General features: G+C 38.3%; 1 protein-coding gene across 1 annotated transcript; it reads left to right on the forward strand.

The window, feature by feature from the left end:
* Nucleotides 1-10,946: 10,946 nt before the first annotated feature.
* Nucleotides 10,947-12,035, forward strand: LOC117340523 (vicilin-like seed storage protein At2g18540). The gene has a single exon (XM_033902283.1). The coding sequence runs from the start codon at nt 10,947-10,949 to the stop codon at nt 12,033-12,035; it is 1,089 nt and encodes a 362-aa protein (XP_033758174.1).
* The last annotated feature ends 8,293 nt before the right edge of the window (nt 12,036-20,328 follow it).

Raw genomic sequence — 20,328 nt, forward strand, 5'->3', positions numbered from 1 at the left:
TAGCAAGCCAGTGCTGGCGTAACCTCCATACTTGCCAATAAAGCCTCAGATCTTGTCACAGATTGATGATGAAACACACTGTTTTTATTTGTACCATTATACACTTGGACTAAAAGTCAACACCTCACAAGTAGCATGACAACACAGCACTATTTCTGCCAAAAAATTGAAAGGTCAACACAAGTATTGGTTCTAGCTTAAGAAATATTTATATCAATAATCTTGAACATTCACTCCCGTAGTACTATCATCAAAAGACTAATTTTTAAACCACCTACTGTAACCTACACATTTATGTTTATAAAGCAGAGAATTTACTTTTCTGATATGTTATACTCCATATAAGGGACATACAAAATGAACTGTTATGTCCCTGTATAACTACAGACAATGGTATGTTGCTATGGACATTATAATGCTATGTTGCTATGGACATTATAATGCTATGTTGCTACAGATGTTTTGATGGACAAAGACAATAAAAATAACAAGTTTTAATATATACTGCTATATCACAGCAACGTAGCACCTCAAAGCAGTTCACTAATTATTATTTGTGGTTATTTGGCCTTTAGCAACCATCAAATGTTTTTCTCAACTCCCTGAGGAGCATACAGCCAGAGCTGCCATTTCTGCACTAACAGCTTACATATGACATTTCTTGCACTGCCCTACTACATACTCATTTACAGCTGATTTGACTAGAATACAATTATAACAGAGTAAAGTGTCTTGTTCAAGGATACAACACAGTGTCCCTGCCATTTGGGTCACTATAGACATTGGGTTGCTATAGTCACTGGCTTGTAGTCACTATAGACTCCTGTTACTATGGGCACTGGTTTGAGTCAACAGACCCTGTGTTACTATGGACACTGGTTTGAGTCAACAGACCCTGTGTTACTATGGGCACTGGTTTGAGTCACCAAAGATGTTGTGTTACTATGGACACTGGTTTGAATCAACAGACCCTGTGTTACTATGGACACTGGTTTGAGTCACCAAAGATGTTGTGTTACTATGGACACTGGTTTGAGTTAACAGACCCTGTGTTACTATGGACACTGGTTTGAGTCAACAGACCCTGTGTTACTATGGACACTGGTTTGAATCAACAGACCCTGTGTTACTATGGGCACTGGTTTGAGTCAACAGACCCTGTGTTACTATGGACACTGGTTTGAGTTAACAGACCCTGTGTTACTATGGACACTGGTTTGAGTCAACAGACCCTGTGTTACTATGGACACTGGTTTGAGTCAACAGACCCTGTGTTACTATGGGCACTGTTTTGAGTCGCCAAAGATGTTGTGTTACTATGGACATTGGTTGGAGTTACCTGACCCTGTGGTACTATGGGCACTGGTTTGAGTCAACAGACCCTGTGGTACTATGGGCACTGGTTTGAGTCAACAGACCCTGTGGTACTATGGGCACTGGTTTGAGTCAACAGACCCTGTGTTACTATGGGCACTGTTTTGAGTCACCAAAGATGCTGTGTTACTATGGACACTGGTTGGAGTTACCAGACCCTGTGTTACTATGGACACTGGTTTGAGTCAACAGACCCTGTGTTACTATGGGCACTGTTTTAAGTCACCAAAGATGTTGTGTTACTATGGACACTGGTTTGAGTCACCCAAGACATTCTATTACTATGATTACTAAGCAGAATAAACCAATTGTTGATCCCAGCTGTTCCTGGAGTACTGGTAGGCTTTCTGTTGGTTGTGACCCATAGCTCTGTATCCCAAAAGAGAACTTACAAGCCCTATGAAAGATTGGGAAAGATAGTTATGACAGCCATTGATATCTAACATCTCATCATGGCCGCCACTCTGATGAATGCCACCGTGCGCGCCCATCCTGTGTAACGAGATCCTCGTCCAATCAGATGTGATCCTCACAACTCGCGGTGAACGTAACGGTGACAATTACACACAGATAATTTTTATCTTTCCATCTAGACAAACAAGAATTACTGTAGTTTGGTATTTTGGCAATCGTCTGGCTTACAGTTAAATTATGGGATATTTCAACAAAATTATGGGATGTTTCAGCTAAATTATGGGATATTTCACACAATGATGCGATACTATGTCTGTCAATGTGTCAACATACAACGAAAGAAATCTAATTAGTTGTTGTAACTGCTAGCTAGCCCTGCTTCTCTCTAAACATCTGCTATGCTTTACCCTACACGCTGCTGGCCAATAGGCTTAATGGAATAACCACTGGGAATAAAAACCGAATAGTGGCCTGCGATAACGTGGTACATCTCTCTTAGGTAATGTCAATGGAGGACAAATATTCATAAATTCTGGCGATTATTTCGCCAGTTCTGAAGGTCAAATCCTCCGCGCATCTACAAATTCAAACAGCATCAGGCAAATATAATACTCTCCTTGTAAGAATCTTGATCACACCAGCTTGAATTTTGGGTGAGCATGTTAATAGTGTAGGAGTCTAGCATTTTAATGGTGCAGGGGTCTAACATGTTAATGGTGTAGGGGTCTAGCATGTTAATGGTGTAGGGGTCTAGCATGTTAATGGTGTAGGGGTCTAGCATGTTAATGGTGTAGGGGTCTAGTATGTTAATGGTGTAAGGGTCTAGCATGTTAATTGTGTAGGAGTCTAGCATTTTAATGGTGTAGAATTCCAGTATGTTAATGGTGAAGGGGTCTAGCATGTTAATGGTGTAGGAGTCTAGCATGTTAATGGTGTAGGAGTCTAGCATTTTAATGGTGTAGAATTCCAGCATGTTAATGGTGTAGGGGTCTAACATGTTAATGGTGTAGGGGTCTAGCATGTTAATGGTGTAGGGGTCTAGTATGTTAATGGTGTAGGAGTCTAGCATGTTAATGGTGTAGAATTCCAGCATGTTAATGGTGTAGGGGTCTAGCATGTTAATGGTGTAGGGGTCTAGCATTTTAATGGTATAGGGGTCTAGCATGTTAATGGTGAAGGGGTCTAGCATGTTAATGGTGTAGGGGTCTAGCATGTTAATGGTGTAGAATTCCAGCATGTTAATGGTGTAGGGGTCTAACATGTTAATGGTGTAGGGGTCTAACATGTTAATGGTGAAGGGGTCTAGCATGTTAATGGTGTAGGGGTCTAGCATTTTAATGGTGAAGGGGTCTAACATGTTAATGGTGTAGAATTCCAGCATGTTAATGGTGTAGGGGTCTAACATGTTAATGGTGTAGGGGTCTAGCATGTTAATGGTGTAGGGGTCTAGCATGTTAATGGTGTAGGGGTCTAGCATTTTAATGGTGAAGGGGTCTAACATGTTAATGGTGTAGAATTCCAGCATGTTAATGGTGTAGGGGTCTAACATGTTAATGGTGTAGGGGTCTAGCATGTTAATGGTGTAGGGGTCTAGCACGTTAATGGTGTAGGGGGTCTAACATGTTAATGGTGTAGGAGTCTAGCACGTTAATGGTGTAGGGGTCTAGCATGTTAATGGTGAAGGGGTCTAGCACGTTAATGGTGTAGGGGTCTAGCATGTTAATGGTGTAGAATTCCAGTATGTTAATGGTGTAGGGGTCTAGCATGTTAATGGTGTAGGAGTCTAGCATGTTAATGGTGTAGGGGTCTAGCATGTTAATGGTGTAGGAGTCTAGCATGTTAATGGTGTAGGGGTCTAGCATGTTAATGGTGTAGGGGTCTAGCATGTTAATGGTGTAGGGGTCTAGCATGTTAATGGTGTAGAATTCCAGTATGTTAATGGTGTAGGGGTCTAGCATGTTAATGGTGTAGGGGTCTAGCATGTTAATGGTGAAGGGGTCTAGCATGTTAATATCATTACACATATTGCCATGTAGTAATATTATTTCTATCCAGGGAATTTTGCATAATTTTTGTTAAATTAATTTCATGATGCACATCTTGCAGTGAAAATAATGTTGACATTTCATTTATTTATCAAAATCTCTGGGCCTAGGGATGTTGAAAAACAAATTGTTTTGTAGTGGGAAGTTTGACCTATACCCAAACTATCACAAATTGATCTTAATACATCACACCCAACAAAACACTTCCTGTCAGTGTTGGTCCAGCACTTCAGCCTTTATTGTTTCAAGTCAAGTCTAGTATGCCAAAAACAACTATGGACTTAATCTGGGATCTGAATCTTAATCTGAGAACTCAATCTCAAGTAGTAGGAAAGCAAGAGAGCAATATCACTTCTTAACATCTTCAGGAAATATTGAACAGATTTCACCATAACTTCACGAAGTGGTAATTATCTCATCCCCATCCCCATCCCCCCCCCCCCCCCCCCCCCCCCCCCTCTTTAATTTAGTTAATATTGTCTGTCAACTCAACTGCATGTAAATGGGCTAACATTGTACTCACAAGAAAGAGTATTTACCATACCTTAGATATTTAAAGGACTCAAAAAAATTGAAAATTGGGGGTCCCGGATAGAAGTATGTGAGGGGTCTTACTGTGGGAGGAAATTATAATATCGAATGAAAACCTACTGTAATTCAGATGACCTCTGACCTCTGTACCTCTTCACTTAGCAACCAGGAATCTAACCCTGGCCAACTAGGTGAAAAACCTGTGTGTCACCACTGTGCCAACCAATCACCTGAGCTATAAATCTAAGAATCATCAGTAACAACACACTAGCTCCCAAGGTACCTGTATAATGTTGAATCCAAGCAGACAGATTTCAGACCCCTATGTACACAATATTTATCACTAAGTAAAACAGCTGTTAAATGTTTGCCTGACTAATGCCATCCATTTACAATAATTCTACTGAGTTTTACACACGCAGCTACGAGTCCAATGAAATACATAGTGCATTTGAATGCTGTTGTTTGCACTCTTATATAAAAGTACATGTTCCCTTGACAGGCATCAATGAAAGAGGCCCCTATATGGATGAGGAAACTCCAAGCATTTGAGGCCCCCCAAGGGGAAATCTAATGAATAAAACAGAAGATGTGTCATTTACCAAAAAAAATCCTGTTGTCTGTTAAGTATCATTAATTATTTCATGTCCCTAGTCGACTGATTAGGAATCCATTTCAATTACATTAAAACTATTGTTTTTTCGTGTGATGTGGCTTACACGAGCCTATCTAGGTGCGTGAAAGTTTGATGATTTTGTTTTTGGAAGAGACATACAATGTACACAAATACAATCACCGACTCTAAACATGAGGATCTCGGCTTAACTGGCAGACAAATCTCAACCACGGACTGGGAAACTGACGGCATATCTTATAAATGCTCGAGATTAATCCGTAATACTGGATGCTGTAAGGGATGATTAGGAGCCCCGACAAAGAAAGATAAATTCTAAAAGTCCTGCTTCAAAGTCACTATCCTCATATATCATTTTAGAGCTCTCTGATATACAAAGGAAAATGGAATGGTCCATAATCATTGAGGCAGGTGATTCGATGTGGAATCAAAGGGATAACAGGGTTGCAAACGATTAAATTCCATCCAAAACTGCCTCAAAGTCATCCAAATTTACCCCTCATTATGCAACACTCCAGCAGATTTGTGATCAGACCCATCAACCTAGTGTAATTGGCAAATGGTATGTCATCACTGCCGTCACCCCTTCAGGAAAGGGCAAACCAAGGCAAACAAATACAAGAATATTCCATCAAGGAATTTAAGGGGCGAGAGGTAGACTTGATTAAATAAAAAAGATATTTTAGGTAATTAGGTTTGCCTCTTTACCTAGTTCCTATCAGTAGAGGCAGCATTCCACTTTAATGGTGATGTCTACCAAAGGATGGGTGGATGAAAGCAAGCATACCAAATATACATCACACCATCACCAAGTATCTAGTCTCAAGGTCACTCCCTCAAGGTCAAGGTCACCACTATACCTTTATCAGAATGTACTTATGTAATAATGAGAAACACAGATTCCCTTACAACATACAGTAAAAGCATATTATACTTCAAACTATCTGGTTAAACTTTGTTATAATGTCGCTATTGAACAGGAAAATTTTGTATTACTGTCACTATTGAACAGGAAAATTTTGTATTACTGTCACTATTGAACAGGAAAATTTTGTTATACTGTCACTATTGAACAGGGAAACTTTGTATTACTGTCACTATTGAACAGGAAAATTTTGTTATACTGTCACTATTGAAGAGGGAAACTTTGTTATAATGTCACTATTGAACAGGAAAACTTTGTTATACTGTCACTATTGAACAGGAAAACTTTGTATTACTGTCACTATTGAACAGGAAAACTTTGTTATACTGTCACTATTGAACAGGAAAACTTTGTTAGACTGTCACTATCATTATACAGTAAACCTTACTATGATACAGTAAACCCCTGTTATATTGCCACCATTGTCAGTAAAACCTGTTTATACTGTCATCATTATACAGTAAACCTTGTCATACAGCCACCATTGTACATTAAAACCTTGTTATACTGCCACCATTGTCAGTAAAACCTTGTTATACTGCCACCATTGTACAGTAAACCTTGTTATACTGCCACCATTGTACAGTAAACCTTGTTATACTGCCACCATTGTACAGTAAACCTTGTTATACTGCCATAATTATAAAGTAAAACATTGTTATACTGTCATCATTATACAGTAAACCTTGTTATACTGTCACCATTATACAGTAAAACCTTGTTATACTGCCACCATTGTACAATAAAACCTTGTTATACTGCCATCATTGTACAGTAAACTTTGTTATACTGCCACCATTGTCAGTAAAACCTTGTTATACTGCCATAATTATACAGTAAAACATTGTTATACTGCCACCATTATACAGTAAAACCTTGTTATACGGCCATCATTATATAGTAAACTGTGTTATACTGCCGCCATTATATAGTAACACGGAAGGGAAAATTTGTCTATTTTCTATTACACTGTTGAAGCCTTAGCAAACATAAGGGGTTGAGGAGGAATGTCAGAACATATTAAAGGCGGGGCCCTACTTTTATCACCTAATCACATAAGGACACGAGCATCCGGCAGCTATCGATATGGTTATGACCGAAACGGAATAAATGTGGCAATAGGCAGGTCATCACCAATGGTAATTGGGACGACTGTTTAATTATGACGACACTCTCCACTTGTATATCACACGCTATTCATACATCACCACAACCCGACATTGACATACTTGGACATTAAAGCTGTGACATGCGATGTATCACGGGATGATATGACAGTATTATAACCTTATAACCTGCATTCTCCCACCCTGTTCTATGGTTAGCTCTACCACTGATCATACACGATTTTATATCTTAAAATCGGCACTGTCTTGGTATAGGATCAATCTTTTGTGTTTCTGCCTGTTTCACTCCCGTTATACAAATTCTATGATATATAGGATAAACGAGGCAGGATGGGTAACGATAGATAATATTTTTATTATCCCTCAGAGACCTAAACATCTCTCTCTACCAACAGAGTATATATTCCTCATCCAAAACGTCATCCTCGATCATGACCTCACGAACATAACAATATTTTCCCCCACTTTATGAATAAATGAAAGAGTTTGGAAGTCTTTATATTTATTCTTACACTCCATCCCCACCTTAGCCATATTCCCAAACCTCATACCAACATTGATTAAGCCTATCACCCCTCCAAAAAACTATGGACTATCCCAGACAAGAGATCCGAGGTACCTATTATAGAAACCACGGGAAAATGTTTCAAATAATTATTTGCCCTTTCCCATCAAGCATATAAATGACCATGAATGAACAATAATTTGCTGTGATAGATGAGAGTTTAGCTACAAACCATCAAATGTAAAACAAATGTTATATCAGTCGTATACCAATATTTACTCCATTGTTAAGTGGCTCATTTTTCTTTTCGGGTTTAATAGCCAGGATTTGAGTGATAAAGCTTCAAACTTACACTGATTAAAGTATGAAAACAACCTTGCCCTAAGTATTCATAATGTCGTTCTCCTACTACAACTGACTTGAAACTTGAAGATGTCCAAGGTCAACGTTTCAGACTACGAGCACCAATTATCAACGGTGAAAGCCTTAATGCCAAATTCAAAGAAATCAAAGCAATATCGGTTTTTTCTTACCAGTAAGAAATTAAAAAGGGACTTTGATACTCAACCCACCTGTGTGTTTATGCTAAACAGGAAAATCTTTTAGAATCTTTAAGAGACATAGAGATTGAACTTTGTGGCATTTCTCCATGTTGAAACAACAGGTCTTTGCTGAATATGTATAACTACAAATTAATTTATAGAAAATGTAATAGGAAGGAGTAATGAAAAACGTCCTACCCACACCAGGCTTTGAATGAGCGACCTCTCGCTCTCTGAGCAGACACATCCCACCCTAGCTCTCTGAGCAGACACATCCCACCCTAGCTCTCTGAGCAGACACATCCCACCGCTAGGCTAAAGGGAAATTCCCACTAGTATGAACTAGCAAGGTGACCTATACTCTCTAGTTTAATAAACAGGAATGGCAGATATCAGGACTTTCCAGAATACACATCTGAATTATGCTGAATGACACATTGTAACAAATGTGGTAATTGATATTATAAATCTAGAGCAATTCTACTGACTTCATCCAACCAAAATTCCCTGGGAATCTCTGACCTATTGGGTACCATGAAATCTTTGAAACAAATTCCAGTTTTCCTTATTTTACACTAAAGTGTTTAAAAAGTATGCTGTATTTATCCTGAAATAAGATCCCCTAGTGTAACAGTTTACCGTACTTATCCTCAAATAAGTCCCCTACCTGGTGTAAAAGATTAGTACCATATTTACCTTAAATAATCCCCCTTTCCAGTATGAAAGTTTGGTGAGGGCTTATTTGTGAACAACTTTTTGATGATTCTGCTAAAATGAAGAAGGGCTTATTTTTGTGAAGGGCTTACTTGTGGATAAATCCACTGATTAAATCTCCATTTTCTCTTACTATCCAGTTATTCCTCTAACCATATTTCTATATTTATTTCTGGTTGAACAATATCACAAGATAGTTCGGACATATATCTCGTGTAACTGCTACGAAAGTAGACTGCCCGTCATGAAAACATGCTTATAAGATGTTTGTATACATCCGAGATTCGGAAAGTGATCTAGTAGTGATTTGGGAAAATGTATTTTCTGTTGTACTGCTGTAATTTGCCTTCTGCCAGCTGTCGACAGTGCGATCGAGACATATCGGCATTACAGTTTGTCATGCGAGCGACATATAAAAAAAAATATCATGAAAGCAATGAGCTGTCTACATACTATAACCATACGCCTCCAGTTACGTACAGTGAATGGGACAGGCATCTGTGGGACTTGTAATGACTTGTAATGCAGATGGCCGATAAACTCATTTTAGTTTGACGTAAAAATTACGACCAAGGTGAAAGTAACTACCAGGGTGTATTGTCCATGTGTTAGCTTCGATAAATCTAAAAAAAAAGTGCCACCTTAGGACGGATACATTGTTGTATTTTTGCACTTTTTACTTCAAACCAGAAAGTGAATTAAATAATACCTTTGTACACTATTTCAGGTGTAGATTTTATTTATAATATGATAAACATGCCACACTTCAAATACAAGAGGAAGCCTGTGCTTACCAAAATTATTTACAGGGTTTCCAGGTGAAACCAGTGCTGAAATTTCTGAGAGAGAAAACTGGAAGTAATGAGGTTTTCAACCACTGGTGTCATAACTTAAAATCTGAAACTACATTGGAAAGGGGAGATTGGGAAATATGAGGGGTTTATCAATGGCTCAGGGGATCATATTGGAAATAGTGGAGTTTGTCAGTAACTGGGTTTGTTGTTGTTGTTGTTGTGGGGTGGGTATAGTGGTGGGGGGAATTTGCGGTTGGAAATAGAATTTGCTAGTGACTGATCTAAAAGTATATCTCAATTAAAATATCAGTAACATATATAGAGTATGTTTGTGTGTATCCCAACACAGTCAATGAACTAATAAATTTCTGACATAAAATAGAGTTACTTGATCTCCAATTCTAACATCGGAATAGGTCATAATGAGTATGTAATATAAATGATTGGGAAGCTTTCAGGTACCCAGTGGTATGGCTGGAAGAACAATTTAGAAACTGTTGACTATCTGTCAGCGAGAAATAAAACCATGTACTTGTAAGCTGCCAATCAGAGCTCAAATTTACTCTCCTTCAACAGTTTACACAGGTGTTGGGTAGAGCAGAATATTCCTAATAGGCACACTCACCTAGGGTAAAATTGACCTGGTTCAAATTTCCATCATCAACATTGTTGCTAGATTTGTAATTTTGTAATAAACATTGTCATGGAAACCACACACATATACACATTAAACTAGTGTTATAATTCCACTCGCTAATGATCAGTCACGTGTGACACACAAGAAATGGTGGCTTCACATCCATATCCATAACACTTAGGCCCCGTTGCATACGTCGTCATGGCAACTACACAATTTATATAATCTTCACAAATTGTCACGCATGGTTCACGATAAACACAGATACAACTGTTATGCTTCCTTCAATTATTCGACGTCCTTCCTTCTAACATAACACAACATCAAACTTGTCCTATTTTTCACATAACTTTGAACCAACTCATGACATGTTAATAAAATCCCTGTATCATTTCCCCTAAGTGACCACGCACGGTATCCCGAATCCCGCTCTATATTGATTGATCTGGTGGCCGTCTCTCTCTCCGCCTACAAAGCGAGGGGCCGAGAAGGAGGCCTTAGCTGTATATGAGTTTTCCCTCCACGTTTTCCTCCCTGATGGATTAGCGACCTAACTCTCTCCATCTGATCAGTCATAAGTATGACACTACACAAAGCAATGGCAAGCTTGTTTAGTGTGCTTACTGCTACCCTACACTTATATATCTTTCTAGAATATACCCAATATAACCTCTCCCCATAACTAAACAACGCGCGAAGACACGATGACAACGCGAGAAGACGCGAGACAACGCGCGAAGACGCGAGACAACGCGCGAAGACGCGAGACAACGCGCGAAGACGCGAGACAACGCGAGAAGACGCGAGACAACGGGCGAAGACGCGAGACAACGCGCGAAGACGCGAGACAACGCGCGAAGACGCGAGACAACGCGCGAAGACGCGAGACAACGCGCGAAGACGCGAGACAACGCGCGAAGACGCGACAACGCGCGAAGACGCGAGACAACGCGCGAAGACGCGAGACAACGCGCGAAGACACGAGACAACGCGCGAAGACACGAGACAACGCGCGAAGACGCGAGACAACGCGCGAAGACGCGAGACAACGCGCGGAGACACGAGACAACGCGCGAAGACGCGAGACAACGCGAAGACGCGACAACGCGCGAAGACGCGAGACAACGCGCGAACACCCGACAAAGCGGGAAGACGCGAGACAACGCGCGAAGACGCGAGACAACGCGAGAAGACGCGAGACAACGCGCGAAGACGCGAGAAGACGCGAGACAACGCGCGAAGACGCGAGACAACGCGAGAAGACACGAGACAACGCGCGAAGACGCGAGACAACGCGCCGAGACACGAGACAACGCGCGAAGACGCGAGACAACGCGCGAACACCCGACAAAGCGGGAAGACGCGAGACAACGCGAGAAGACGCGAGACAAGGCGCGAAGACGCGACAACGCGCGAAGACGCGAGACAACGCGCGAAGACGCGAGACAACGCGCGAAGACGCGAGACAACGCGCGAAGACACGAGACAACGCGCGAAGACGCGAGAACGCGCGAAGACGCGAGACAACGCGCGAAGACGCGAGACAACGCGCGAACACCCGACAAAGCGGGAAGACGCGAGACAACGCGAGAAGACACGAGACAACGCGCGAAGACGCGAGACAACGCGCGAAGACGCGAGACAACGCGAGACAACGCGCGAAGACGCGAGAAGACGCGAGACAACGCGCGAATACGCGAGACAACGCGAGAAGACACGAGACAACGCGCGAAGACGCGAGACAACGCGCCGAGACACTATACAACTCTCTAATACACTATACAACTCTCTAATACACTATACAACTCTCTAATACACTATACAACTCTCTAATACTCTATACAACTCTCTAATACTCTACAACTCTCTAATACTCTATACAACTCTCTAATACTCTATACAACTCTCTAATACTCTATACAACTCTCTAATACTCTATAACTCTCCAATACAATGTCATTATTTCTTGTTGATTGTCATGTACACAAAGTAGTATTTGCATATAGAAACTATTCAAGAATTTAGTTTGAATTGTTTTTCAAGAGAAATATATCAAACTAACTTAAATTTCAATTTATTTTCTTCTTTTGTTAATTGATAATTGTGTTAATACTCCTCAAAAACATTAAATTGGGACAATTTCAGGTCAGTAATACATCAGATAACAAAAATAAAACAGAATCCACTTTTTCTATAACTGTCCTTTTTATGATCAAATTAAGACAAATTTATCTTGATAAAAGTATATTAGATATGCCAGAAGATGAGAATCATAGTTCCATTTTGTCAGCTAATAACCCTGATATTAAATAACAAATTTGTTTAGTCATACAACAGTCATCAGAACTGAGAAGAGTGGGCTTCCATCCAATGTAATCTGATATTCTACTTATATTGTTGAACCGTTCTGTATATTTGTATATGCATTGTCATCAAATTACTAATGTTATTAGAATTGTGCAATAAACTCTTGAATTGAATTGAATTATTGCATGAGAATTTACATAATCAGAGAAAGACTAGACAGAAAACTATAACTAATATATTCAACTGTTGAAATTTCAGGTAAATCTAATAGATTGCATGTAAAGCGACACAAAAGCAGGATTATTTTAACAAAACTGTTAATTTCTGCTGATTTATCAATACTAATTCAAATCATAAACCTATAAGCTCAACTCAATATGACAAAACAACAGAGAATGAAGTACCCCGAAACAGGAAGTCACTTGCTACAGACCAGACAGGATACAGACAATGAAAAGTATTTCCGTTAGCCTAGATTTTGAATAGAGGGGTCACCTCTGGAGATTAGACATCCTGATAACTATATCCATAAATCTTAAACCCATGGAGCTATTTTTGGACATTGTTTATTAAGAGAAACACTCATTCATATATATACCAGAGACAGAGATATCATCTATTGTTCTGTTAACCTTACCTATTGTTTTCCATTCACTAGAAATCTCACCTATTGTTCTCCATTCACTAGAAATCTCACCTATTGTTCTCCATCCACTAGAAATATCTATTGTTCTCCATCCACTAGAAATATCTATTGTTCTCCATCCACTAGAAATATCATCTATTGTTCTCCATCCACTAGAAATCTCACCTATTGTTCTCCATCCACTAGAAATATCATCTATTGTTCTCCATACACTAGAAATTTCATCTATTGTTCTCAGGTAGCTAGAATTCGTATCTCTTGCTTTAGGTAACTAGAAATATCATCTATTGTTTTTTGGTACCTAAAATTCTTATCTATTGTTCTCAAGTAACTAGAAATTTCAGCTATTGTTCTCCAATCAAACTTTCCCCCCCAATTTTATCAGCAAATAAGAAAAAATCTTCAAATTTTGTATTATAGTGATATAGTGGTGTATTATAGTGGTGTATTATAGTGATATAGTGGTGTATTATAGTGATATAGTGGTATATTATAGTGATATAGTGGTGTATTATAGTGATATAGTGATGTATTATAGTGATATAGTGATGTATTATAGTGATATAGTGATGTATTATAGTGATATAGTGGTGTATTATAGTGGTGTATTATAGTGATATAGTGGTGTATTATAGTGATATAGTGGTGTATTATAGTGATATAGTGGTGTATTATAGTGATATAGTGGTGTATTATAGTGATATAGTGGTGTATTATAGTGATATAGTGATGTATTATAGTGATATAGTGGTGTATTATAGTTATGTATTATAGTGATATAGTGGTGTATTATAGTTATGTATTATAGTGATATAGTGGTGTATTATAGTGGTGTATTATAGTGATATAGTGGTGTATTATAGTGATATAGTGGTGTATTATAGTGATATAGTGGTGTATTATAGTGATATAGTGGTGTATTATAGTGATATAGTGGTGTATTATAGTGATATAGTGATGTATTATAGTGATATAGTGGTGTATTATAGTTATGTATTATAGTGATATAGTGGTGTATTATAGTTATGTATTATAGTGATATAGTGGTGTATTATAGTGATATAGTGGTGTGTTATAGTGATATAGTGGTGTATTGTAGGGATATAGTGGTGTATTGTAGGGATATAGTGGTGTATTATAGTGATATAGTGTTGTATTATAGTGATATAGTGGTGTATTATAGTGATATAGTGGTGTGTTATAGTGATATAGTGATGTATTATAGTGATATAGTGGTATATTATAGTGATATAGTGGTGTATTATAGTGATATAGTGGTGTGTTATAGTGATATAGTGATGTATTGTAGGGATATAGTGGTATATCATAGTGATGTATTATAGTGATATATTATAGTGGTGTATTATAGTGATATAGTGGTGTATTATAGTGATATAGTGATGTATTATAGTGATATAGTGATGTATTATAGTGATATAGTGGTGTATTATAGTGATATAGTGGTGTATTATAGTGATATAGTGGTATATTATAGTGATATAGTGATGTATTATAGTGATGTATTATAGTGATATAGTGGTGTATTATAGTGATGTATTATAGTGATATAGTGGTATATTATAGTGATATAGTGGTGTATTATAGTGATATAGTGATGTATTATAGTGATATAGTGGTGTATTATAGTGATATAGTGGTGTATTATAGTGATATAGTGGTTTATTATAGTGATAAAGTGGTGTATTATAGTGATATAGTGGTGTATTATAGGGATATAGTGGTGTATTATAGTGATATAGTGGTTTGCTGTAGTGATATATTATAATGATATTGTAGGTATTTATTTTTAGGTGTTATAGTTGCATTTGTGTACCACTGGTTGGATTCTATTTTAAGCTATCCCAATGTATGTATATCCCAAATAAAACCTGTCAGTGTTTCCAGTGAATGTCTATCCAATATTTTGACAGTCCCACTAACCTATAGGGACACCACTAAATATCTGTCTGGGTCGCAATACACACCTGTATACACCTGAGGTCATGATTCATAGCTGTATAGTGACAAGCATAACCTTGCACACGTACACACATCTCACATGTACACATCATCTCACACACCTGCATCACACACAAAATACTCAAAATCATTGTTCCCATACAATGGTACCACAGACAGGTAAACCTAGAGAATATTCTCACCTTTACGTATCATACTTGTGATTTACCTCACATAGCTATTCATAGACCCAAAAGTAGGTCAGAGGTTCTCGTGTATTCTGATGTCAGTATTAAATATTAAAGACATTATCAATTCTGGCTAATGCATGCCAACAGAATCATAGAGAAATATGACATAACGAAATGTAGAGGAGTAACAGAGTACTAGAGGAAAGTTTTTGCTTTAGACAATTTGATACTATGGGTTACGTACTGTTACACTCAGCATTAGACTAAACTATCTTTATCCTATTTCAGACAAAACAACCCAAGCCTGCCGTAAGGTCAGCAGGGGGCACTGTGACCCTACATATGCACTTAACACATAACAATGTACCTACCTTAACGTCCGTAGTTGTTTTTTTTTTTACGAGAAATGTAGATCCATATTTAAACCGATTCCAGGCCATGCAGTGGATCACACGTCAGACAGACACACCTACAGACAGGCAGTAGACCGTGGCAACCGTTAGAATCACTCAACCGGAAAACCACAGTACTGTACAGACAACCAGTGAAGTCTGCTCTGACCATAACAACAGACAAGTGCTGTAACAACCAGGCCATGGCCAGATGAGGTCATGACCTGGTGTGACCCTGTGACCTCCCTGGTGACCTGCCTTCGTCTGATAAAGGGCCAGAATTGCTGTGTCTAGTAGTGTTTACACTAGGGCAACAGGTGCTGCCTTAGGTATATATATATAGAGAGAGAGATACTGAGAAGGCAGACAGAGGCCTGTACTTACTTAGCAGGGTCTGTAGAATTACTGGTCCTGGGGAATCCACAATGAAGTCCAATGGGGGTATAGCAAGTAGGAATACCAAAGGAATGACCACAAGGTCCAAAGTACCACAGGAATTACCACATGGTCCTGTTCACAGGTCCAGTTCATTGTCATGTCCAATTACTACAGCAGTATGTTTGTTCTTTGGTTGTGTTTGTTAATGTTTGTGATGATAATCCATCTGGTCACACTTCACAGGTAAATCTTAATCAGGGCAATCCACAGGTATACAGGTATGTCTTAATCATGACAATCCACAGGTATACAGGTATGTCTCAATCATGACAATCCACAGGTTTGCAGGTAAGTCTTAATCAATCAGTGTCTTAATCAGGTTAATCAACAGATATACAGTAAGACTTACTCAGGATGATCCAAAGGTATACCGATAAGTCTTAATCATGGCAATCCACAGGTATACAGGTGAGTCTTAGACATGGCAATCCACAGGTATACAGGTGAGTCTTAATCAGGGCCATCCACAGGTATACAACTAAGTCTTAATCAGGGCCATCCACAGGTATACAGGTGAGTCTTAATCAGGGCAATCCACCGGTATACAGGCGAGTCTTAATCAGGGCCATCCACAGGTATACAGGTAAGTCTTAATCAGGGCCATCCACAGGTATACAGGCGAGTCTTAATCAGGGCCATCTACAGGTGAGTCTTAATCATGGCAATCCTTAGGTGAATTTGTAGACAAGGGAGTTTGTTATTGGTCAACTATATACAGGTGATTCAGTAGACAGGTGAGCCAGTAGACAGGTGAGCCAGTAGACAGGTGATCCAATAGACAGCTGATCCAATAGACAGGTGAGTCAGTAGACAGGTGAGCCAGTAGACAGGTGAGCCAGTAGACAGGCGATCCAGTAGACAGGTGAGCCAGTAGACAGGTGATCCAGTAGACAGGCGAGTCAGTAGACAGGTGAGCCAGTAAACAGGTGATCCAATAGACAGGTGATCCAGTAGACAGGCGAGTCAGTAAACAGGTGAGCCAGTAGACAGGTGATCCAGTAGACAGGTGATCCAGTAGACAGGTGAGTCAGTAAACAGGTGAGCCAGTAAACAGGTGAGCATGTTGGTGATCAGTTGTGTAGACAGACAAGTCCACAGACAGGTGAGTCAGTAGACAGGTGAGCCAGTAGACAGGTGATCCAGTAGACAGGCGAGTCAGTAGACAGGCAATCCAGTGGACAGGTGATCCAGTAGACAGGTGAGCCAGTAGACAGGTGAGTTGGTAGACAGGTGAGCTGAACCAGTAGACAGGTGAGTTAATTATCAGGTCATTGCTCCCTCCACAGACAGATGAGTCAGCAGACAGGTGAGTTTGTCACTGATCAGCAGTAGAACAGGCGATTCAGTAGAAAGGTGAGTTAACGACCAAGTCACTGCTCCCTCCACAGACAGGTGAGCTCATTAGAAATTTCAGGTGTGTTCCAGCTCTACTCCAGACATCAGCAGGCCTCGGTCATCTGTCAACAGAGAGTAGTTGGTAACAAATCTATGAGACATGATGTCAGCGGTAGGCCCGCCAATACACTATATCCTATATAACCATTCAGACATTGATTTTGTATACTAAATCTATAGCCAACCTCACGTCACTTGTGTATTGGTTCAGACCAGTATGAATTGTATAAACTTTAACAATAAAGTAAAGTATTAAACTTCAATCAATCCCCGATCTGTCTGGGTCTTATTTCTAACACACGTCCCAGTAGCTCCCGTGTACATTAGAACGACAATAAATTAAAACAAAATTAAAGTCATTCAATTGAAAATGTGAAAGTTTTGCTTCTTTATCATGTGTGGGACATTACTGATTTATATACCTGTAGTATCAGCTAATAAAAATGAAGTCTAAATTCTGTTTTTATACCCCATTAATTTCCATAATTTTAACGAAGCTTCAAATGACTATGTTGTGGCCCGGTCTATTTATAGACACACTAATCTAGTGTGTCTAATAAGTTTAAAAAAGTTTTGGTATAGTAATGTATAGTTAATATGCCAGTCATTTTAAAGAGGAAACTCAAGTGGAATTATTGTTCGACTTAATAATGTTTTATTGCAAGTATATATATATTTTTTAATTATTTTTGATAGTTTCGAGTTTTGTTTCAACACACCTGTAGCGTCATTTAAGAACTATTTAAAATTCTGTTGATATACCTGATGATTTACATAATTTTAATAAAGTTTTGATAGATTTATCTTTTGTTAAAACTCCAGACAAAAGAAAAGCCCTGTCAAATCTTTCTCTGATAAATATAATACTTCACCTTCCTGATGCAATCTGACCATACTTTGACAGAGTACCCAATTATGTGACAACAGCTTACACAAAATAAGACCTCCTAAGTAATTCTATGATATTACAAATTCACGTGTGACTTAACACAGAAACAATGGACAACCCAAAATGATGGAAGTTTCTAACCATATTTTAAAGATCTGCCAAATTTTATGTTTATGGAAGCACAGCTTACTACAAAAGACTCCGACAGTGTCACAGATCTCAAACAAAATCACCTCAGCCATTGTCATGATTTTATGAAAACAGGTTGTTGTTAATCTTCGATTGGCAAGATGATTTTGTGACATCACATAACCTTAATGATAATTTTCTATCGACTAGATGATTTTGTAACATCACAGATATTTAATTTTGTGACATCACCAATATTTAATGATAATCTTTGATGGACTAGATGATTTTGTGGCATCACTGATATTCGATTTTTTGACATCACAAATATTTAATGATAATCTTTGATGGACTAGATGATTTTGTGGCATCACTGATATTCGATTTTTTGACATCACAAATATTCAATTTTGTGACATCAAGGATATTTTAATGATAATCTTTGATCAACTAAATTATTTTTTGACATCAGATTTTCAATTTTTTGACATCACAGATATTCAATTTTTGACATCACAGATATTTAATTTTTGACATCACAGATATTCAATTCTGTGACATCACCAATATTTAATGAAAATCTTTGCTGACTAGATGATTTGTTAAATCATACTTATCCAATGACAAAACTACCTGAAATGACAGGTTTCTAACGACAAGACGGGACAAATTACCCGATTTAATTTTGACGACATGTTTTTCTAATAAAAAGATCATCGCTGATTACCTGATATCGTGATAATGACAGAACCCTCTGAAAACAGATAAACAATTTCTATGGTGATGTTTTCCAGTCTGCCTGCTTTATAGACAAAATCTGACTACTTTATTGTAGATTAAGCCCAGACCTACCTCCATGTCGGTGCTAAACTAGTTGCGACACCATTAATCTATAAATCTAATGCAGCTGTATTCTTGGAAATAAAGATGAAGGCATGGGGCATGTTTTCTTGGATAAGCAGTAAAACCTAACAGTCTTTCAAATTGATTGAAAGACCATTATTTTAATGGATTTTGTTACTGCCTAGAAAGTCCATCTGATTTTCATTGCTGCATACAACACAATTCAATCAACAGAGCAATACATCTCCCATCTCCACCAAACACACACAACAGTGGTATGGCTAGCTGACCATTATGTGGCTGAAATTGCAGCAAAAACATTACTCATATTGAAATATCTACCAAAAAAAAAGAATGCAATTTGATTACCTGATTTTAACATATAAGTTGTCATACAATTTCACGATATTTTTATTGATCGGAATCGAAATCAAATTAAAAAAAAACATTAACTGGACATTCGGTATAAAAAACTTTCTCAGTGATTCAATATTTGCGTACTTAATGAATATTGCCGTACCTTCCTCAAACACAATGGCTTAAGTCTGGTAAACAGATCTATTCTGACATCAGGGCTTGACAATTCTTTGCTGTCTGTTCAATACAAGAAGTAGACAAAAGTTTTTTAGTTCTAAAGCTCAGGTGATACAAATTTGATTTATATGTATGAATATTGATTCTGTTTTTATATGTCCAAATATTTGACTAAGATTGTATCAATACAACTGATTCTCTACACAGCGGAGACTATCACCTACCAAAGTTGGTCCTAACTTAGATTAGTTTATTCTTTACACAATAAAACAGTTTATTTTGTCAAACATTCCTAACAGTAGTTAATATCTTTCTTGTAGTAAAACTTTTCGAAGAAATAATGTTCTCACAATAACTAATATT

This window comes from Pecten maximus, chromosome 13 (assembly GCF_902652985.1).
Source record: "Pecten maximus chromosome 13, xPecMax1.1, whole genome shotgun sequence".
In the NCBI taxonomy this organism is placed as follows: Eukaryota; Metazoa; Mollusca; class Bivalvia; order Pectinida; family Pectinidae; genus Pecten; species Pecten maximus.

Bases quoted from the DNA above. Each gene is read 5' to 3' on its own strand.
- LOC117340523 (XM_033902283.1), top strand. From the start codon at position 10,947: ATGACAACGCGAGAAGACGCGAGACAACGCGCGAAGACGCGAGACAAC.